At 40.7% G+C, this 18,355-nt stretch overlaps 1 protein-coding gene across 1 annotated transcript in view; it reads left to right on the plus strand.

The window, feature by feature from the left end:
• Nucleotides 1–17,750, plus strand: part of PHF2 (PHD finger protein 2) — a 143,512-nt gene extending 125,762 nt beyond the window's left edge. The window contains exons 18-22 of the mRNA XM_077821126.1: nucleotides 3,318–3,592; nucleotides 8,784–8,879; nucleotides 9,972–10,081; nucleotides 12,263–12,524; nucleotides 16,359–17,750. Coding sequence (XP_077677252.1) covers nucleotides 3,318–3,592; nucleotides 8,784–8,879; nucleotides 9,972–10,081; nucleotides 12,263–12,524; nucleotides 16,359–16,447 — 832 coding nt within the window. The 3' untranslated portion in view covers nucleotides 16,448–17,750. The remainder of the gene's footprint in view (nucleotides 1–3,317; nucleotides 3,593–8,783; nucleotides 8,880–9,971; nucleotides 10,082–12,262; nucleotides 12,525–16,358) is intronic.
• The last annotated feature ends 605 nt before the right edge of the window (nucleotides 17,751–18,355 follow it).

Consider the following 18,355-nt stretch of genomic DNA (forward strand, 5'->3'; position numbering starts at 1 on the left):
GAATTGTAAGTATTGAGTTCACAGAATCTGCCTTTTCAGAAATTGCTTTCTTGTACTGTCTGAAGAGATTAATTTTCTTCTGCATTCTAGTGAACCTGTTTTTCTTCCCTCATTAAACCTATGTGCTATGTAGAACACTTCCTTTTTAGCTTACCACTTTTCTAGAATTTTTACATACCCTTTGACATCAACCTACCACTGCAGGAATAAAACTTTTATAAAAGTAAATTTTTCGGGTGAAATATTAATCATCTTGTTTAATATCACTCTGAGCCTGATAGCATTTTTGACAGCTATGATTATCTGTCAGGGCTAGTGTAGGTCTACATTTTCTAAAATTCCTTTGCAGGTTATATTCATCAGTCTATATATACTGATGCATAACTGTTCCTGGCTATTCTGTCCATCAGACACCAGTAGTAATGCAAAACCAGTAATAAATGCATAACTCTAGTCATATTCCCACTTTCTTGAATCTTTCTTCCTCCTCTCAACTTATCCTATTCTTTGTCTCTGTTGGGGTAAGACACAAGGTCTAGCAGCTTATTCTGTTTCCTGAAGTTCTGTTCTTCTGATTGGGCCACAAGGAAGAGAGTAAAAGATGTGAAAGGGCGTCTCATACAGTAGCACTAAAAGTTAGGCTTCTTTTGACCTTGCTATAAAATTCCTCCAATTTATGGAGTTGAGATAGTCTTTACATCTTTAAGCAGTTTCTGTTCCTCTCTGGGGAAGGAGAGGGTCTAGTCCTCTCTAAATATAGGGGTATAACTAACTCCCTTTGATGCTAATGAGGGATTCAATATGGATGGAGAATAGATCCTTGTGTGACTGCAATTTACTTGCAAAGGTGTAGTGAAAGGGATTTTAGGCCAACAGAGTCAGAGGACAAGGAAATTCGCTGCTTAGTCCTGTGAGCACTCAGAGTTAATATTCCATCACTTTCCCCCCTAACTGAAACATCTCATTTTACCCTCTGTCTGGAAGTACTTAGATCCCACCTTATTCTCACTTCAGCTCTCTTCCAAGCAGCTCTGACCTCCTGATATAGCAGTCCTTTCAGCCGGTACTCTAGCACAAGGAAGGCCTTCCTTCCTCTTCCTTTTCAGTAGATCCTGACTTCCGTTCCAGGAGCATATGTTGGGACTGGGGGAAGTAAGAAGTCCATTGTAGTCTACAGAAAGCAGCAATTCTGAATCCCTGTTCTTGCCTATTGAGAATAACAGAAATTGGAGCTGGAAAAGGTCATCTAGGCTGTCCCAGCCTGTGCTGGATTTGTCAGTACTGTTTGTGAACGGCAGCAAAAAGGGTTAGCATTGATCTTTTAATAAATGTATTTAAATTTCTCGTTTATGGTAGAAATCTATAAAAAGCCCTTTACATTGGGTGTTACCTGTGTAATTTTAAGGTGATGTGTTTTGTCGTGATCCATACCTAACTGTATCATTGCACGGTGTAGTTTGAACAGTACCCTGAGCACCCTTAAGGGTGGTGGTCAGGGAGAAGGGCTGTTTACAAATATTATGTTATAAAAACCCAAGCCAGTGCAGTTATCCAAGAATAGATTTTTATTCAACCAAACACCCCAAATACCTGAAATGTACAAGTTCTGCAGTGATGGAAATCATGTTAATATGCTTAACTATCTTGCTGGCTCAAGGCCTAGGAACTCATTTCAAGGAGTGTGGGGCTTTTAGATTGGACCAATATTTTATTTAATTTTAAAAAAGCAATTTCAAACACCACCAATAACAAATTTTACTCCTAAAAAAGAACCAGAATGTCTAACAAACACACACCACAAATGAGAAGCCATGTGTTATGTTCTAGTGCGAAATGTCATCTCTGAACATATGATCCAAGCCTTACAGCGTAGAACAGAATTTTCACTGTGTTCATAGAGCTGCAGCTGCATGGTCCCCTGAACCCTGTCATACTGCACTTGTGACCTTCAGGATCTAGCAGTGGTCGAGCCTTGCATGTGACAGTTGTGTAGGAGATGCTTGGAACGCTATTGTAACTCAATTCTTCAATTGGATAGATTCAGATGCTTAGGTTTCCTTTCTTTGGTGGGGTGGTAGTGAATGAAAATGAAAGATGGTTGCCCAGCAGTGATGGGCAAACTCTTTTTGTTATCTTGTTTGAGATTAAGGGTGAAATTTTCAAAAGCATGTCAGTGATTTAGGAGCCCACTGAATCCCATTGACTTTCCCTGGGCATAGACTCATAAGTCACTTTTGAAAATAGGACTTGGGCTCTCAAGTCACTGAGGCCGCTTCTGAATATTTTACCCTAATTTTTTTGTCCCCCTACTCTGCTCCACTTATAGAAGAGGAAGTAAAATACATGCCATTAGTTTACTTGTGATGAATTTGGCAAATTTGCAAAACTCTAAGCAAACACTGAACATAAGAACAGCCATTCTGGGTCAGACCAAAGGTCCATGTAGCCCAGTATCTTGTCTTCTGACAGTGGCCAGTGCCAGGTGCCCCAGAGGGAATGAACAGAACAGGTAATCATCAAGTGATCTACCTCCTGTCACACATTCCCAGCTTCTGGAAAACAGAGGCTAGGGAGACCATCCCTGCCTATCCTGGCTAATAGTCACTGATGGACCTATCCTCCATGAGTGGACACAGTGTTCAAGTGGTCACAGGGATGGCCATTTAATCACAGTGAAAGACATCAGTGAGTCAGTTCAGAATAAGAACAGAGTGCCATATCCTCAGATAGTAAAACGGGCATAAGGCCTTTGACTTCAGTAGACCTACTCTGATTTTCAGCACCTGAGGATCTAGCCAAGAAAGATTTTGTAGAAAGTCTCCTGTTTATTTCTTTTGACTACTAAATGCTGCCCCTCATTTACTGTTGAGTCTTGGCCGACCCAGCTTGGAGGTTGGCCCATCCAATCCACAGGTTAATATGTAACTCATGATCATTCTCTTCTAAAATGGGTACTGGAGACATAATTTTGTTGATTATATTGTCCTTGGGTTACCAGCTTTTTGTTGTGGGGAGAGTCACTTGGTTACTCTCCTCACTTGCCCAAAATATGTCTTGTGATAAAGTATTCACGTAACTAAATTTTGGAAGATTTCCTGATTTTTTTATCTCAAATCTCTGTTTGCCCGTCTAACCTTCTATGCTTGATGGGTCTATACTTGGTATAACTTGATTTCCCGTACTAAACACCTACACAGTGGTGAGGCCATTAATCCAGAAATCAAATTGAGCTGTATTTACAGTGAATACTGTTTGTTTCATGTTGTTGATTTGGTAATTAGCTTAAAGCTCTTTATTTTGTTAATGTTTTCCCTCAGTCAGCCACCTGCATCTCCCAGCACACAGGAAGCAATCCAAGGAATGTTATCAATGGCAAATCTCCAGTCTTCTGACTCCTGCCTGCAGACTTCATGGAGTGCCAACCAAGCTAAAAATAACACTATCTCAGCCCAAAACTCAAAAAAACCTGGGAGCAGTAACAACAAAAATGCAGGCAAGCACTTACTGAAGAAGAGCACAAAAAACAGCATTGACATTGAAGACTATGACGACCAGGACCACTTAGATGCCTGTTTTAAAGATTCTGATTACGGTGAGAGAAAACAAATTAATCTCTATGGCTATGGCCCTATTTCTGAAAGTATTTATGCATGTGCTTAATTAGACACTTATAGTTAGTCCCATTGAAATCAAGGGGACTGCTCTGGTACATACAGTTATTCAGTGTTTGCATGCTTGGGGGGCCTATATTGCTAGATTAGTCTGTATCAAGTAGGCAAGATTAAAGAGAGAGTTTAGATTAGATAGACAAGGGTGAAGAGATAGATTAGAACAAACACATTAGACAGTTGAGATTAGATAAATAGATTAAACTGATATTTTATTACAATTGAACCCAAACAAACATATTACACTTTTATGTAGTATAGGGAAAAGATTTTAATAAGCACAGCAGCGCAGTTGAAACCACTATTAGCCAAATCCTAAATCATATATATTTAATTTAAAAATAGAACTTTATGCAGTGAACCCTGAAACTGTGATACTTATATGTCAGTGAGGTAGAATGAAATGACTATCAGAGAAGCTGTCAGTAAAGAACCCCTGAATTAGATATGATGAGGTCATGATCTTAAGTTTTAATGCCAAGAATGCTAAACTTTGCAGTGAAAGGAAAAGAGGGATTTTTGAGACCACTACATTAAGTTTACTATATTCGGAAAGCGAGTTTTTTAATAATATGAAAAAACAGCCTCTATAGGTGTGTGTGACAGAGAGCAGGTAAAAATACTAACACTCATAGAAAAATAAAACCACATAGTCATGAAGGGCTCAAGAAGGGTATGCAGCTCTTTAGCAACAAAATAAAGATGTTACTTTAAAATGCTGCTGCTGACTGTGACCCTTAAAAACATCCTTGAAATCTGCTCTCTCTATTAGATACACATATATTAAAGTTCAAATTGAAATACTCAGAAGTTTTATGAAAACACCACATTTTGAAAATATTGTACATGTTTAAAAGAAGTTAAGTGCATGTTGCTGGTTTGCAGTTACAGCACCTTGTGGGCGTATCAGTCAGGATAAATTACATGACAAATTTTGTGAAAGTGTAATTTATAGACATGATCTACATGTGACAATGGGAAAATAGACGGTGATATTTTAAACCCCAATTTTCTTGCTAATTATATATTTGCTACTATTTAATGCGTTTTCTTTGTTGTAAGCAGTCTGAGTTTATAAAGACTCCATTTGTACTGCATCTGGTCAGCAGATTTTCAGTTCAGGGGCTAAATTAAGCAGTAACATTATAACCATACATTGCTTTAACAGACAAACTCTGAAATCAAAATTAAATGCACATTTAAAAAAAACCCCTCTATCAAGGAGTCTGAGTGTGTATATATATATAGAGAGAGAGAGAGAGGATTGAATAAAACTCAAATGATATTGTTACCATTCACCCAAAAGAACTGTAACTGTTCATGGAGAGAACAGTTCAGGAGGCATGTGGCTGTAGAGAAAACCATTTTCAAGGTTTTTATAAAACCACCTGCCCTCTCTCCCTCAGTCCATTTATCTCACTGCCACTGAGCTATTTGTAGAGCGAATTGAAGGGTTTGATGTTATACAAGGTAACGCTGATGACATTTAGCATGTTGATAGCACCTAATAAGTTCTCTTGCCCTTCCCCTCATGTGGGTTGGTCAATAATTATCCACCTTTTACTGAAGGGGAAATGGAAACACAGAAGGGTTAAGTAACTTGCTCCAGGCCACACCCTGAATGAGTGGCAAAGCAAGCCAGCAGTCCCAGGTTCCCAGTCCCATTCTCCGCCCACTAGATCCCGCTGCCTCTGAAGGCTCTTCAACTGCATCTATTTGTGAGCAAAACCCAATGAAATTTAGTGAAAGTGAAAGGCAGAGATGTTGAGTGTTTCTGAATGTCTCACAGAACCCTAATATTTGCTGACACTGCTGGTTCAGGCAAACGTGAGCCAGGATTTTCTTCATATATTTAACAATATATCTGACTCTTCAAGCATGATTTAATGAATGACTGGGGAAAAAAACCAAACCAAAACAAATCTGAAGTATTTTTTTGTGGGGGGCGGGGAGGGGAATGAAGACAATCTGGGACTTTAGGCATACCACAACACATGTCACCATGCCCCCAACTCCTGTGGCCCTGTCTGACCTCCGCCCCCATCTCCACACACGCACAGAGTGGCAGAGGTTCCCTGTCCCCGCTCAGACCGACAAGGGCGGTAGCATGGGATCACTTTCTGTATCTTAGGAATGGCAATTCCCCCTTCTTGGGAGCAGCAGGGCTTTGCGCTCTCCCTTAGAAAGGCAGAGTTGACAGAGAGGGGCACCTCAGGACTTACCCCAGTAGCTGCTTGGATGGGTAGGTTGGCCAGGCCTGCTGCACTCCTCCCCTCCAGTATATGCAGTTGTTTGCCGCATTGTGTTGCTGGGACTCTCCAGAATGGCTCGTAAGAGTTAATAACCTGTTCACCCCTCTCAGAGCTATTGTTTCAGGCTGCCTGCAGGCTCAGGCAAGCATCACTGCATCGGTTACATGTGGGTCATATTTTCAAACTGTTTTCACAATTATGGAGGCTTAGAACTTACCTTTTTTAAAATGAAAGTTGAGATTCTGATGTGATCACATCAGTCCGGGAGCAGGGGTCCTCGGCATTGGCCTGCAGTGAGGCTGTGCTTTAATCCAGCCCTGTTTTTTCCCCTCCCTGCCAAAGAATCAGTCAGATTTAATCTTTTGAAAACAAACAAATCCCAAATGGGGAGGAAAAGCCCCCAAACATAAAGAAGAAGGCAAAAGTTCTCGTACAGCATTCCCTCTCCTGACTCCCAAGACTTTCCATGCTAGGGCTCCCAGGTTGGGGAGCTATGGATCCAGAAGGTGGAAGGAGCTGGGAATAGATCTGTGTGCCTTGGGACTGGATGGGAGCAGGAACCAATGAGAACCAGTACTGATAGCCAGGGTCCTGAGATCTACCCTGAACCTGGGACACTAATGAGCAAAGGGGTGATGAACTCCCTTCTCATTAATGGATGGACAACCCTCTTCCCTCTGACAGGAGCCTCGTGAGTGAAAACTCACTGTGTCTTCTGTTTCCTAAATTAGTTTTTCCACAAGTGGGGACAATTTGACCCTTTATTTTGAGTCACTCAGTAAGACGTGTGGTTTACAATGAGCAGAGAGAGGGAAAGAGGTCTTGAGGGAGCGAGCTGTGTCAGTGCCATCTCAGTGTTGTTTGACAGAGCGACATTTTATTGAGTACCGTGTGGGTTTTATGGAGTAATAATTTTAATGACTAATAATCTGAGAATAGCTTTGTGTTTTGGCCAAGAGCCTCTGTCTGTGTCTTAACTGGACCAAATTCCACATGCACCACACAAGGCCCATTAAAATCAGAAGGAGTTTTTCCTAAAGACGAACATTAGCACTGAGCCCATGTAAGGCAGAGTCCAGCACTCTGTTTACTCCGAGAAAGGTCTAAGAAGTGGCATTAATCACATACCTCTCACCCAACCAGTGTAGTCAAAATAGTGCTATTCAGCAAACTGGCAAACAGCCGCCTCTTGTGGGGGTATCCAATGGCCTCACTTTTATCCTGATATTAGAATCATAGAACTGGAAGGGACCTCAAGAGGTCATCTAGTCCAGTCCCCTGCACTCAAGGCAGGACTAAGTATTATCTAGGTTTCAGAGTAACAGCCATGTTAGTCTGTATTCGCAAAAAGAAAAGGAGTACTTGTGGCACCTTAGAGACTAACCAATTTATTTGAGCATAAGCTTTCGTGAGCTACAGCTACAGTATGCATCCGATGAAGTGAGCTGTAGCTCACGAAAGCTTATGCTCAAATAAATTGGTTAGTCTCTAAGGTGCCACAAGTACTCCTTTTTAAGTATTATCTAGACCATCCCTGACAAGTGTTTGTCCAACCTGCTCTTAAAAATCCCCAATGATGGAGATTCCAGTGCTTAACCACTCTGACAGTTAGGAAGTTTTTCCTAATGTCCAACCTAAACCGCCCTTGCTGCAGTTTAAACCCATTGCTTCTTGTCCTATCCTCACAGGTACAGAAGAAAAAATTTTCTCCCTCTTCCTTGTAACAACCTTTTATGTATTTGAAAACTGTTATGTCCCCTCTCAGTCTTCTCTTCTCCAGACTAAACAAATCCAGTTTTTTCAATCTTCCCTCATAGGTCATATTTTCTTGGCCTTTAATCTTTTTGTTGCTCTTCTCTGGACTTTCTCCAATTTGTCCACATCTTTCCTGAAATGTGATGCTCAGAACTGGATACAATACTCCAGTTGAAGCCTAATCAGCGCAGAGTAGAGCGGAAGAATTATTTCTCATGTCTTGCTTACAGTACTCCTGCTAATACATCCTAGAATATGTTTGCTTTTTTTGCAACAGCATTACTCATATTTAGCTTGTTAAACACCTTCTTCTCCTAAGGGTACCACACTCTGCCTGTGTTTTAGACGTGTAGGAAATTTTGTTTCACACCATGTGAGGGTCACCAAATGTCCATGGAGATAACCTATGTGCTGACCTATCTGATCAGGCAGTAACATCCCCCCCATGCACCTGATAGTGACAGGTATTCCAAATAGGCCCAGCTGTATGTGAGGGGAGGACTGGCTTTTCCAAGCCAAGAATAACATCATGCGCTGTGAACAAAAAACTGTATTATTATTTTCATTACAATAGCACCTAGAGGCCTCCAACCGAGATTAGGGACTCCATGGTGATAGGTAGTGTATAAACGCAGAGTAAGAGCCAGTCTTTGTCCCTAAGAGATTGCAATCTAAACAGACAAGACAGGCAAGTGGGGGGGGAGAGAAAACAGAGGCACAGTGAGGTGAAGTGACTTGCCCATGGTCACACAGCAAGTCAGTGGCATTGCTGGGAACAGAGCCCATCTCCCCGGATTCCTGGTCTAATGCCCTATCCCCAGGGCACCAGTGCCTTTCGGGCATTTCACTCTGCGTGCTACCCTTGGCCGCTCATGAAAGCTCATGCTCAAATAAATTGGTTAGTCTCTAAGGTGCCACAAGGACTCCTTTTCTTTTTGCGAATACAGACTAACATGGCTGTTACTCTGAAACCAGTGTATTACATAGATACTCTAGGCTTGATTCACCACTGTGCTAGTCCAGTTCTACACTGATGGGTGATTCATACTTACCTCAAACTCCTGTTTAATACTGCTGCAATAAAAGCTATTTTTTGTTCCTGGTTTAGTTTACCCATCTTTGGAATCCGATGAAGATAATCCAGTATTCAAATCACGATCAAAGAAAAGAAAAAGTTCTGATGATGCTCCCTACAGCCCGACAGGTAAGTCCATGATGTCTTGGATGTTCAGACTCAGGGAGGATATTTCAAATTGAAAACCTAGAAAAGAACAATGGGATTTATTATTTTTACCATAAATATTGTGCTCGTCTAGATCTCTCAGTTGAGAGGCTATTTTTTTTTTAAATAGTTCCACTGTAGTGAACGCTAAATTGAATCTAACACATTCTGGACAACGTTTCTCTTCAGCTACCTTTTAAAAATAAAAAGTAATCTCCTGTAGGTTGTAGGTATCTTTCACATCCTGCCAGTGAAGGTGATGATGTATTGCTAGTATTATGATGATGTAGTGGAGAAATCTAGCAGTTCTGAGGCAGCCCACACCTTATATATAAAAAGCATTAAAAAAGAAAATAGAGAATATAAACTATTCCCACTGTTTTCATCAAAAGCTCAGTAAAACTGAATAACTGCCAGGGACAGTTTCTGTGCTGTGCCTTACAGGAAGTGCCACCTTTTACAGTGCCCAGATTGTGGGCCAGCTGGGGGCCAGTACAGCTCCTGGTGTATATTCGAGAGCTCTAATTTCTAATGTTCTAATTTCCAGCAGCCTGACCCGGGCTGTCTGTTGAGCAGCCCAGAATATCTATAGTGTTCAGTGCTACCTGCTGCACTAGTGGGGCTAGGAAGGACAGGGTTAGGGTTGCTTATGGGAGCCTTGTATAGCACCTGCCCTGGAAGAATTCTCCCTTGGCCAAGTGGGGTGGGAAGAGATTGTGAAAATCCCTGTGAAGCATTTTGCCTGTTCATTTGGGATAAATTCACATTCCATGAATGTTTGATTTTTCATTAAATGTGGTCAGTTTTGGAAAATCTGGAGGAGAATATGGGTTTCCTTCCAAAAGCTACATAGTTTAAGTGGAGTCCTGAGCTCTGTTTCCACATCTGCCACTCAACAGCCTTACTAACGCTTGGCACTTATAGACGTTTGCCCCACTGAAGTAGAATGTCCATTTAAAAATAAGCTCTGTCTTGCCCTTGTCACCCCCCTTGGCCTTCATTCTGTAGGAATGCAGTGCTCCCCCTACACAGAGTAGCTGTTATACGGTATTTTCATTTTGTTCTTACATTTAGCAAGAGTTGGCCCCTCAGTACCTCGACAAAACAGACCTGTCCGAGAGGGTACAAGAGTTGCCTCCATTGAAACTGGACTGGCAGCAGCAGCGGCCAAATTATCCCAGCAGGTGAGTTTGCATACTAGGTAGCTTTTCCTTAGAAAATAAGTTTATTTTCAAATGGAGCCATAGCACTTCCCCATCTTCTCCTGTTGCTTGTTGAATATTAACTATGTTGTTGTAACAGCTCATGTTTAATTACTGTACACGTCCAATTCTGTACTCAGTGACAAAAATCCCAGTGGCCTCAATAGAAACAGGATCAGGTCCTAAATTACACGTTCAGATTTCCAACGACACTGCAGATTAGAGGTTTCTAGTTCAATTAGGTGCTTTAAGCACACTGAAAAAATTATCAGTTGGGCAGATCAGGTAAACAAAGAAGTATTTGGGGGAAAGCTTCAGTGTAAGCACCTTTTACTTTAATAAGATTAGAGTAAATTTACAAGTGTGCTTATGTGATTTAGGAATCTAAGTCTTATTTTCAAAATTACCTTAGGTATTTGGTGCCAGATTTTCAAAGGTATTTAGGCCCTTAAAGATGCTCATAGGCACCTAGTGGGATTTTCAAAAGTTCCTGAGCAGGTTAGGCACCTAAGTCCCTTTCAAAAATGGGACTCGGACACCTAGGTCTTGTAAGTGTTTTTAAAAATGTTATCTAAGTAATTCAAAATTGAGAATTATGCCAGATTTTCATCATCTTTTTTAATTTAATTTCTTTTTTATGTTAAATTCTGAAAGTTGCGATAAAGCTTTTTTTTATCCTGTAAACTTACATTCAGTTATGAAAATGGATGTTTGTATACAAACATGCTGAACTTAAGGATGCTTACGGAAAATCCTCATAGGAAGTAGGGCCAAATGCAGTACCCCATGTTCAAAACTACATTGCCTCAACACGATAATCTTTAAATCCTTTTTAAAGTACCAAAAGACACTAGACAGCTGTGTCAACACACAGCCTAGAACTCAGCTACTTTTTCAGTTTAGTAATCCCATTTTTAACAGGTTACTAAAGCTTTTTCCAATATCAGCCTATCGTCCTTATGGAGTTTAAATTGTTCCTTCATTGTGAGTGAAATTCACAACGATACAGAGAGCCTATGTACATAGGGTTGCGCTCTACATTGACATTACTCCCAGCTAACTTCTGCACAGATGTTAATTTTTCCCCATGAGATGAAAAATATTGAGTCTGATTCTCAATTACTCTGTTCCTATACTTGGATCAGGAATGGACGAGGGAAAGGTGGCTTTAAGCCATCTTTGTGCTCCCATATACTGGGGCTGCACAGGGACCTACCCAGCCCTCAGTGTATGTTAGAGCAACCACAGGTCTACTCCAATTTATCTTCTGTCTTCCAAAGCCCATTGGGCATGTCTACATTACGCGCTAGATCGACGGGCAGCGATCGATCCAGCGGGGGTCAATTTATCGCATCTTGTCTAGATGTGATAAATCGACCGCCGAGCGCTCTCCCGTCGACTCCGGTACTCCACCGGAGTGAGAAGCGTAGGCGGAGTCGACGGGGGAGCGTCAGCCGTCGACTTACCACGGTAAGTAGATCTAAGTACCTCGACTTCAGCTATGTTATTCATGTAGCTGAAGTTTCGTAACTTAGATCAGTCTCCCCCTGGTGTAGACCAGGCCTCTGTGTACCTTGGGAAACAGAATAGCCATAGAGCAGTGCACCCAGACCACTACCCTGACAGGCAGCCCACACAGAGAGAGCTGAGGAAGAGCCAGTTTATATCTTTACACCAGCTCTCTACTGGCTGGGTGCCAGACCACCTGCACTAGGAGAGTCCTCAGGGGGCCAATTTTGCCCACTCTAATGCCTTGTTATACTACCAGAGTGACATAAAGGGGCCTTAGTGTAATTGAAAATCAGGCCTATTATATTTATCTTGTATCATTATTATTTGTATTACTAAAGCACCTAGGGGCCTGAGACATGTATCAAGGTCCCATTGTGCTAGGTGCTGTACAAACACAATGCAATGACAGTCCCTGCCCCTAAGAGCTCACAGTTTACGACAAGATACAGCAGGTGGATGCAACTAACAGACAAGGAAACAATGCTGCTGTGATCAGTTCTCACTTTGAGTTTCTAGCAACCCTGTTCGCTCTGTGTCTTTATCCAGTTCTGACAATATTCCCATTCTTGACGTGATACGCAGTGTAACAATGTTAACAAATGCCACTGGTTGTCACAGTAGCTGAATGGGGATTCTATGCTTTATTGAAAGGAGGAACAAAAAGGCAAGAAGAAGAAGAATACCAAAAAGAAGTTGTCCCCCAACAACACAAATAAACTCTCTCAGGAAGGCAGCTCTCCTGAACCCAAATTGGAGTCCCATGCCAGCAGCCTAGCAGATCATGAATACACTGCCGGGGCAAGCACGTTTGGGGTCGCCCAAGTAAACAGAGGCTCTCAACCTATGGCACCTGGAGTTTTCCTCACCCAGAGGAGACCCTCATCATCATCACAGAATAATGCAGCTGCCAAAGGTACTGTAAATATTCACAGAGGAAATGTCCATCTCCATGACAGGGCAAGCTTGTTCCCTACAGTGTAGTCCTGCATCCCTTCTCCATTATGTCCTTGTACTCTTTCAGTGGAGCTAGGCTTATTTACACCAGTTGGGGATCTGGCTATGAGCACTGAGTTGGGTTAGGATTGTTGGCCTATGTGTTCCACTGTGTGTGGGTGTCTTATGGAGGAAACAATCCCTAATACTTGCCAAAGCGAACTCAATAGGTCATCTTCCCTGTTTTAAAGCAATTCATCTCAATATGACAGTCCAGTTCCTCCAGTATCTAAAAAACTATTCACAACAGAGCCTGTCACCTTTTCCCCTTTGCTTGTTCAGAAACTCCGTGTTTTTCCACTTTCTTCTATATATTTCTTCTGCCATTGACTCAGTGGGGTCAGGATTTCAACTGTAAATCTTAGTACAGATAAAATCCCAATGCACCTATTCTGTGTGTGTGCATACACAGAATATTTTAAGTCACCTTTCTTACATTGGAATGCTTCTTGAATTTCAACAGTGCAAATATTTAAACTACTTTTAGGAATTATTGTGCTTAACGAAACAAAACCATTAAAAACCTCACGCATATCAACTTGTTTTTCAATATTTTTGTTTACTCTCTGTAATTGGAATTTTATTTTTACACTGAGGAATAGCTGGAATCTTGTTTGAGTCAAATGTTTCCCCTCCTGTCTTCCGCTATCCCTCTCTGAGCCCACATGAAAGTCATAAGTCAAGAAAAAGGTGGAGGGGAGTGTGTGTGTGTGAGAGAGAGAGAGAGAGAGAGAGAGATCGGTCAAAGTTGAGCAATGATGCAATTTATGATAAGTTAAGTGACTATATTTCCTATGGTTTTATAACTGTATGAATACAGTGGAGATAGCATGAGATTTCACATAGTCCTGTATACTATGTGCTTAACTTGAAAACATCTGTATCACTAAATGTGCTGTCAGTAACATTTTCTTAACAAGATGTTATTTATTGCAAACTCTGGATCCAGAAAACAAAGCCAACTAAAAGTTAGAAAAAAACACAGGAATTTTTTTAATGCTTGTGGCCGTTGGCACAAACAGCAGCAAAATGAAACGTTTCATTCAATTTACCTCTTAACGTGTTCACATTCTGCCATATGTTAATCTGTTGAAATGAACCGGGTTATAAGGTGAAATCAGAAATAACGCAAAATACAGCAGGCAAGGTGTCCAAGCCTGTTCAAGCTTTGTGCTCGGATGCAGAGCCCGGGGGTCAGACAAGGACTCGTGACCCTTACTCCCTGACTGAGTGATCGATCAGTCTGCCAAATAAGCAAATTCTTTACCTCTCTGCGGAAGGAAAGTGAATGAACGGCTCTTTCTGACATCCCTGGGTGCCTGTTTAATAGAAGGAGGCTTTAGGATGCCTTTGTAAGATAGCCACGTGGTGGTTGGTAAAACAGGGCCTAGAAGGCTGAATTTAATGGGGATTTAAGGGCAGTCCAAAGGAGGCAGCAGTGTTGGGCCATCACTGCTTGCTGGAGGTGTCAGAGAGAGCTCAATCCAGTCCAGTGCTGGAGAGAGAAAATATTTTTAAAACAGCAGCATGATTTCCCCTCCCCCTTTCTTTTAAACCACAAAGAAGCTTTTCACCTTCAGTTAAACTCAGTAAAAACAGTACACTCAGGGTCACTGCCTACCTTGAGGCCTTATCCAAAGCCACTGAAATCAATGGAAAGACCCCCATTTATTTTAATGGGCTTGGGTCAGGCCCTTCATGGAGAAATGTGTATAACTATGTGCAAACAGACACAGCTATGCTCCCTTATTTGAGCGTGTATGTATGTTATATACACAAAAATAAGAGAGCATAGTTTGCATATATCTTTGTGTGTGCGCACGCGCATCAAGGGCCTGATCCAGATGACACACACATTATGAAAAGTAAAGGTAAGTGCATTTACTAATGTACTTTTCTGACCAGAAAGTATACAGTTCTTGGCTAGACATGCAACTAAGATCTTGGTTACATTTTTACTGTGGTTTCTTGAGGCAGCAGAAGATGTGTCTAGAGAAAAAAATACTGGGGGCATAAAAACAGCACCTGCAACTTTATACATGAATAGGTTTTAACTGTAACTTCTAACACATGATTTCCATAACCTGACTTCTCGGTGTTGTTTACTTCGATAGCATTTTAAGTGTTCAGAATGCAGATTTGTTCACACCCTGTCAGAGCTATTGTGAAACAGTATAGGATGATTACGTAGGAGAGCACTGTGTCAAGGATACATTTGTACCCACCAACTGCTTTCTCTCCCAGCTGGGTGAACACAAAGGTGACCAAGTTGCAGTAGTTTCACTGCTGAAATAGAACAACAGGGTGAGCTAATATTATGCTTATGTACATTTATGAAAGGCAGCAGTATGGTCTGGTGGATCACGTGCTGGACTGGGAGTCAGGGGACGTGACTTGATCTGTCTTCAACTCTACTTCTGGCTCATTGTGGATTTGAGCAAGTCATAATTTATTTGTTCCTCACTTTCCCCATTTGTCAACGTGGAAAATGATATATTTCTGGTTCCAAAACTGCCCAGAAGAAAGGCACAACTATATCCATATTATTAAAGTGTGGAAATACATGGAGATGGTTGAGCCTGATACTGCAGTCTTTGCACAGCTGAATCTCATTCACTTGAGTAAGAGTAAGATCAGAAGCTAGGCTCAGCATAAGCCTGCCTGCCATTTTGCTCGTTCAGAATCACACTACCAAGGCAAGAGTGGATGACCTGGACATAGTACCTGCATTAGTGCATTCTTGTCTGATTGTACATGGATTAAAAAATCCATTTTTGTGTCACTTATATGACAGCCCATAGGGAAGTAGGTTACACAGAAGTGCAAGCAAAATACAAGTACATGACAGTGTGGTGGGCCCTGTATAAAATCATGGATGAAGTTGCTATATTTCCTAGATGTGTCAGAGTGAAGATGATGAATGTCACAATATGGTCACAGATGAAAAGGGAACAAGTTATACCAATGCTGCTAGCTATTATAGAATTTAATCAAAGCCTTGTAAAACAGAATATATTCTTAAAGAATAAATACAATTAAAATGAACCTCAGTCTTTGAAACTGCACAGTTTTTTTTCTTTAAACTAATGCAGCAAGAGATACAATTACAACCTTTGCAGCTTTTGAACAGTTAAACTGTCTAATCTAGATGATTGATTTTTTTAAAAGCTTCTTTCGTGTGAATGTCTCCATTCCACCACACAAGGGTTGAACACAGTGCTTGGGAACCATCTTAAATTCATTTAAGCCTGGCGAGTGAGTTAGTAAGATTAGTGCAATCTGGCACTGAGTTTTAGACACTTGAAGAGAGCCCCCTATAGAATAAATACATGCATGCTTTCAAATGCATCTCTTGGGTACTTTGGTTCACGAACACAGTTAAACAGGGAATGGTACTTTCAGGATTTTTGTGCTAGCTCGGTTTCATTCTTAATGAAACTTGGTTAAAATCCATAGTAAGACAATATAGCGTAGGTTGGGATACGCAGCACAGATTGCAATGTATGGCAATGCTTGGTTTTCTTCCGATCATTCTGAGGGATGGGTCTCACGCACACACCCCATGTTAACTTGAGAATTTGTAGTATACATATCCAAAATGTAGTGACTTCAGGTGGAAATCAGACATCAGTGTGATTGCACCACCTCTGAAGTTAGTGCTTCTGTTTTTGTACCCAGTGAGCCTGCTTTGCTGTTTCTACACAGCTGTGGCTGCTGTTACTTAACATGTTCATTTTTTTTTTTCAATTTTCAGGAAAACGTACAAAAAAGGGCATGGCTACCGCAAAACAGAGGCTTGGGAAGATTTTGAAAATCCATCGGAATGGGAAACTTCTCCTTTAATATTTTGAAAACTGGGACTTGATCAAAGCTCAGTAATTCCTGAGCCAACACTAACTCTTCAGCTCTTGAAGGACTTCAGTAGTATTGTGCATCATCTTAGGGACAATACCAGTTAACTTTTTGCCACCACTTTAATAATTGTTTTTAACTTTCAGCAGTTAAAGTGTACAGAATACTGCTATAAATATTTTTTAATATAGATGTCCTTTCTCAAATTGCTGAGAGTGACTAGTTCGCAAAAAGTTAATGATAATCCAAGAAATTGAGGATCATTCCAATTTTAGGAAAGTATCCCTTTAACTTGTTCATAAGTGGAAACCCGTTGTTTTAACAGAATGAACATCCATTTCAGTTACATTTCACTTAAGAAAAAAAGAGTACTATCTTTAAAGAGGTATCTGGTCAAAGAGCAGGAGATTAAATTTAAAAATTCTGCATTTGTCTAACAATATTAAAAAGGTGGGGGACCTTAAATTTGATTGCTGGAGACATTTCCCCATGCTATAGCGAATGCAGAAGGTAGTCTGCATAATGTGAAACTTCATTATCTCACCCTGATCATGATCTAGATGTGTTGGAGGAGCCATTATTGCACTTGAGCACTACTCCATGCCTCTCAGATAGCTGCTGGTTGGACAACACTGGGTGCACGAGGCAGCATTTGTTATGCACAGTGGGAGCTGGTTTACTGCTTGGTTCATAACTGGTTGGAAATTTTAGCTCTATGCCCGAGGGCCAGTTTTTGTAGCTAACTGACACACACGATGGTACAATAGCTTGTGTCAGTGTAGAAATCAAAGCACACAAAGATGTGTTGCAGATCTTGCAGTCACTAACTGCAGTACATGAGGTCAAGCTCTGCTTCTTCACATGCAGTTTTTGACGTTTATATCAAAGCACTTCTTATCAGATACACTTACTTTGGGAAGGAGGGCTGCATGCATCCAGGTGTCAGAAAGTGGGAAAGTTTAGCTTATTGACAATTTGACTGGATACTTTTTTGTCTTTTAACTCTTTTAGTGTTTGGTGTAGAGTGCATTATTTTACATTAAACTGCTTGTCTGCATATAAACACTTGAGGGGTTAAATTTGTTTCTCAGGCAATCCCGTATTTTAATTTTTAGATGTGTTTACTAAGGCATATTTTTCATAGAATGTAGCTTGTACATAGCTTTTTAAATAACTTTTTTTATAAAAGTAAAGTATCTTTAGACATTTCTTTCTATAGACTACTTCATTAACATTTATACAAGTCATTGCTGAGTATTATCAGTTGTATTTTAGTTTGGTTTTAAAAGGGTTGGGTGGGGTTTTTTGTTTTTGTTTCACTTTCCGGGGGGGGGGGGGGGGGAGGGGCTAGGATTTGGGCGTTGCCTGGAAAACAAGTAAAACTTTGTGCAGCCTTATAAAATGTCTTATACAGAATCAAATAGTACAAAATAATCTATTTAAGACACATTTTGAAGAATAATCTTCAACTTTAATACCAGCTGTTTGTTTTAATTCTTGTATTATGAGGGGATACAGTTATTTTACTAGCACCTTGTGAAGTGTTTGTGTTTTGTGATGATGTAATTTATTAATGTTTGTAGCTTTTTATATTTGTACATTTCTTATGAGCTTTGTTTATATACACACATTACCTGGATGTGATGTCCACGGGAGGGGGGGAAAAAAAAAAGCAGCTACAGGAAACAACTGAGGCCTTATTAACTAACCTTTATACTATTACAGTGAGACATAGATTCTGAATGCTAGGAGTCTGAGAAAGTTAGTTGAATAGGGCCCCAGATTTATGCAGAGCAGGGTTTTTAAGCTTCCTTAGTATACTGTTCTTGTTGAGCATTTATAGAATATAACCCAGACATCATGCTGTTTTTTTATTATTATTTTCGCAACATGTACATT

Source organism: Eretmochelys imbricata, chromosome 7 (genome assembly GCF_965152235.1).
Source record: "Eretmochelys imbricata isolate rEreImb1 chromosome 7, rEreImb1.hap1, whole genome shotgun sequence".
NCBI classification, from domain to species: Eukaryota; Metazoa; Chordata; order Testudines; family Cheloniidae; genus Eretmochelys; species Eretmochelys imbricata.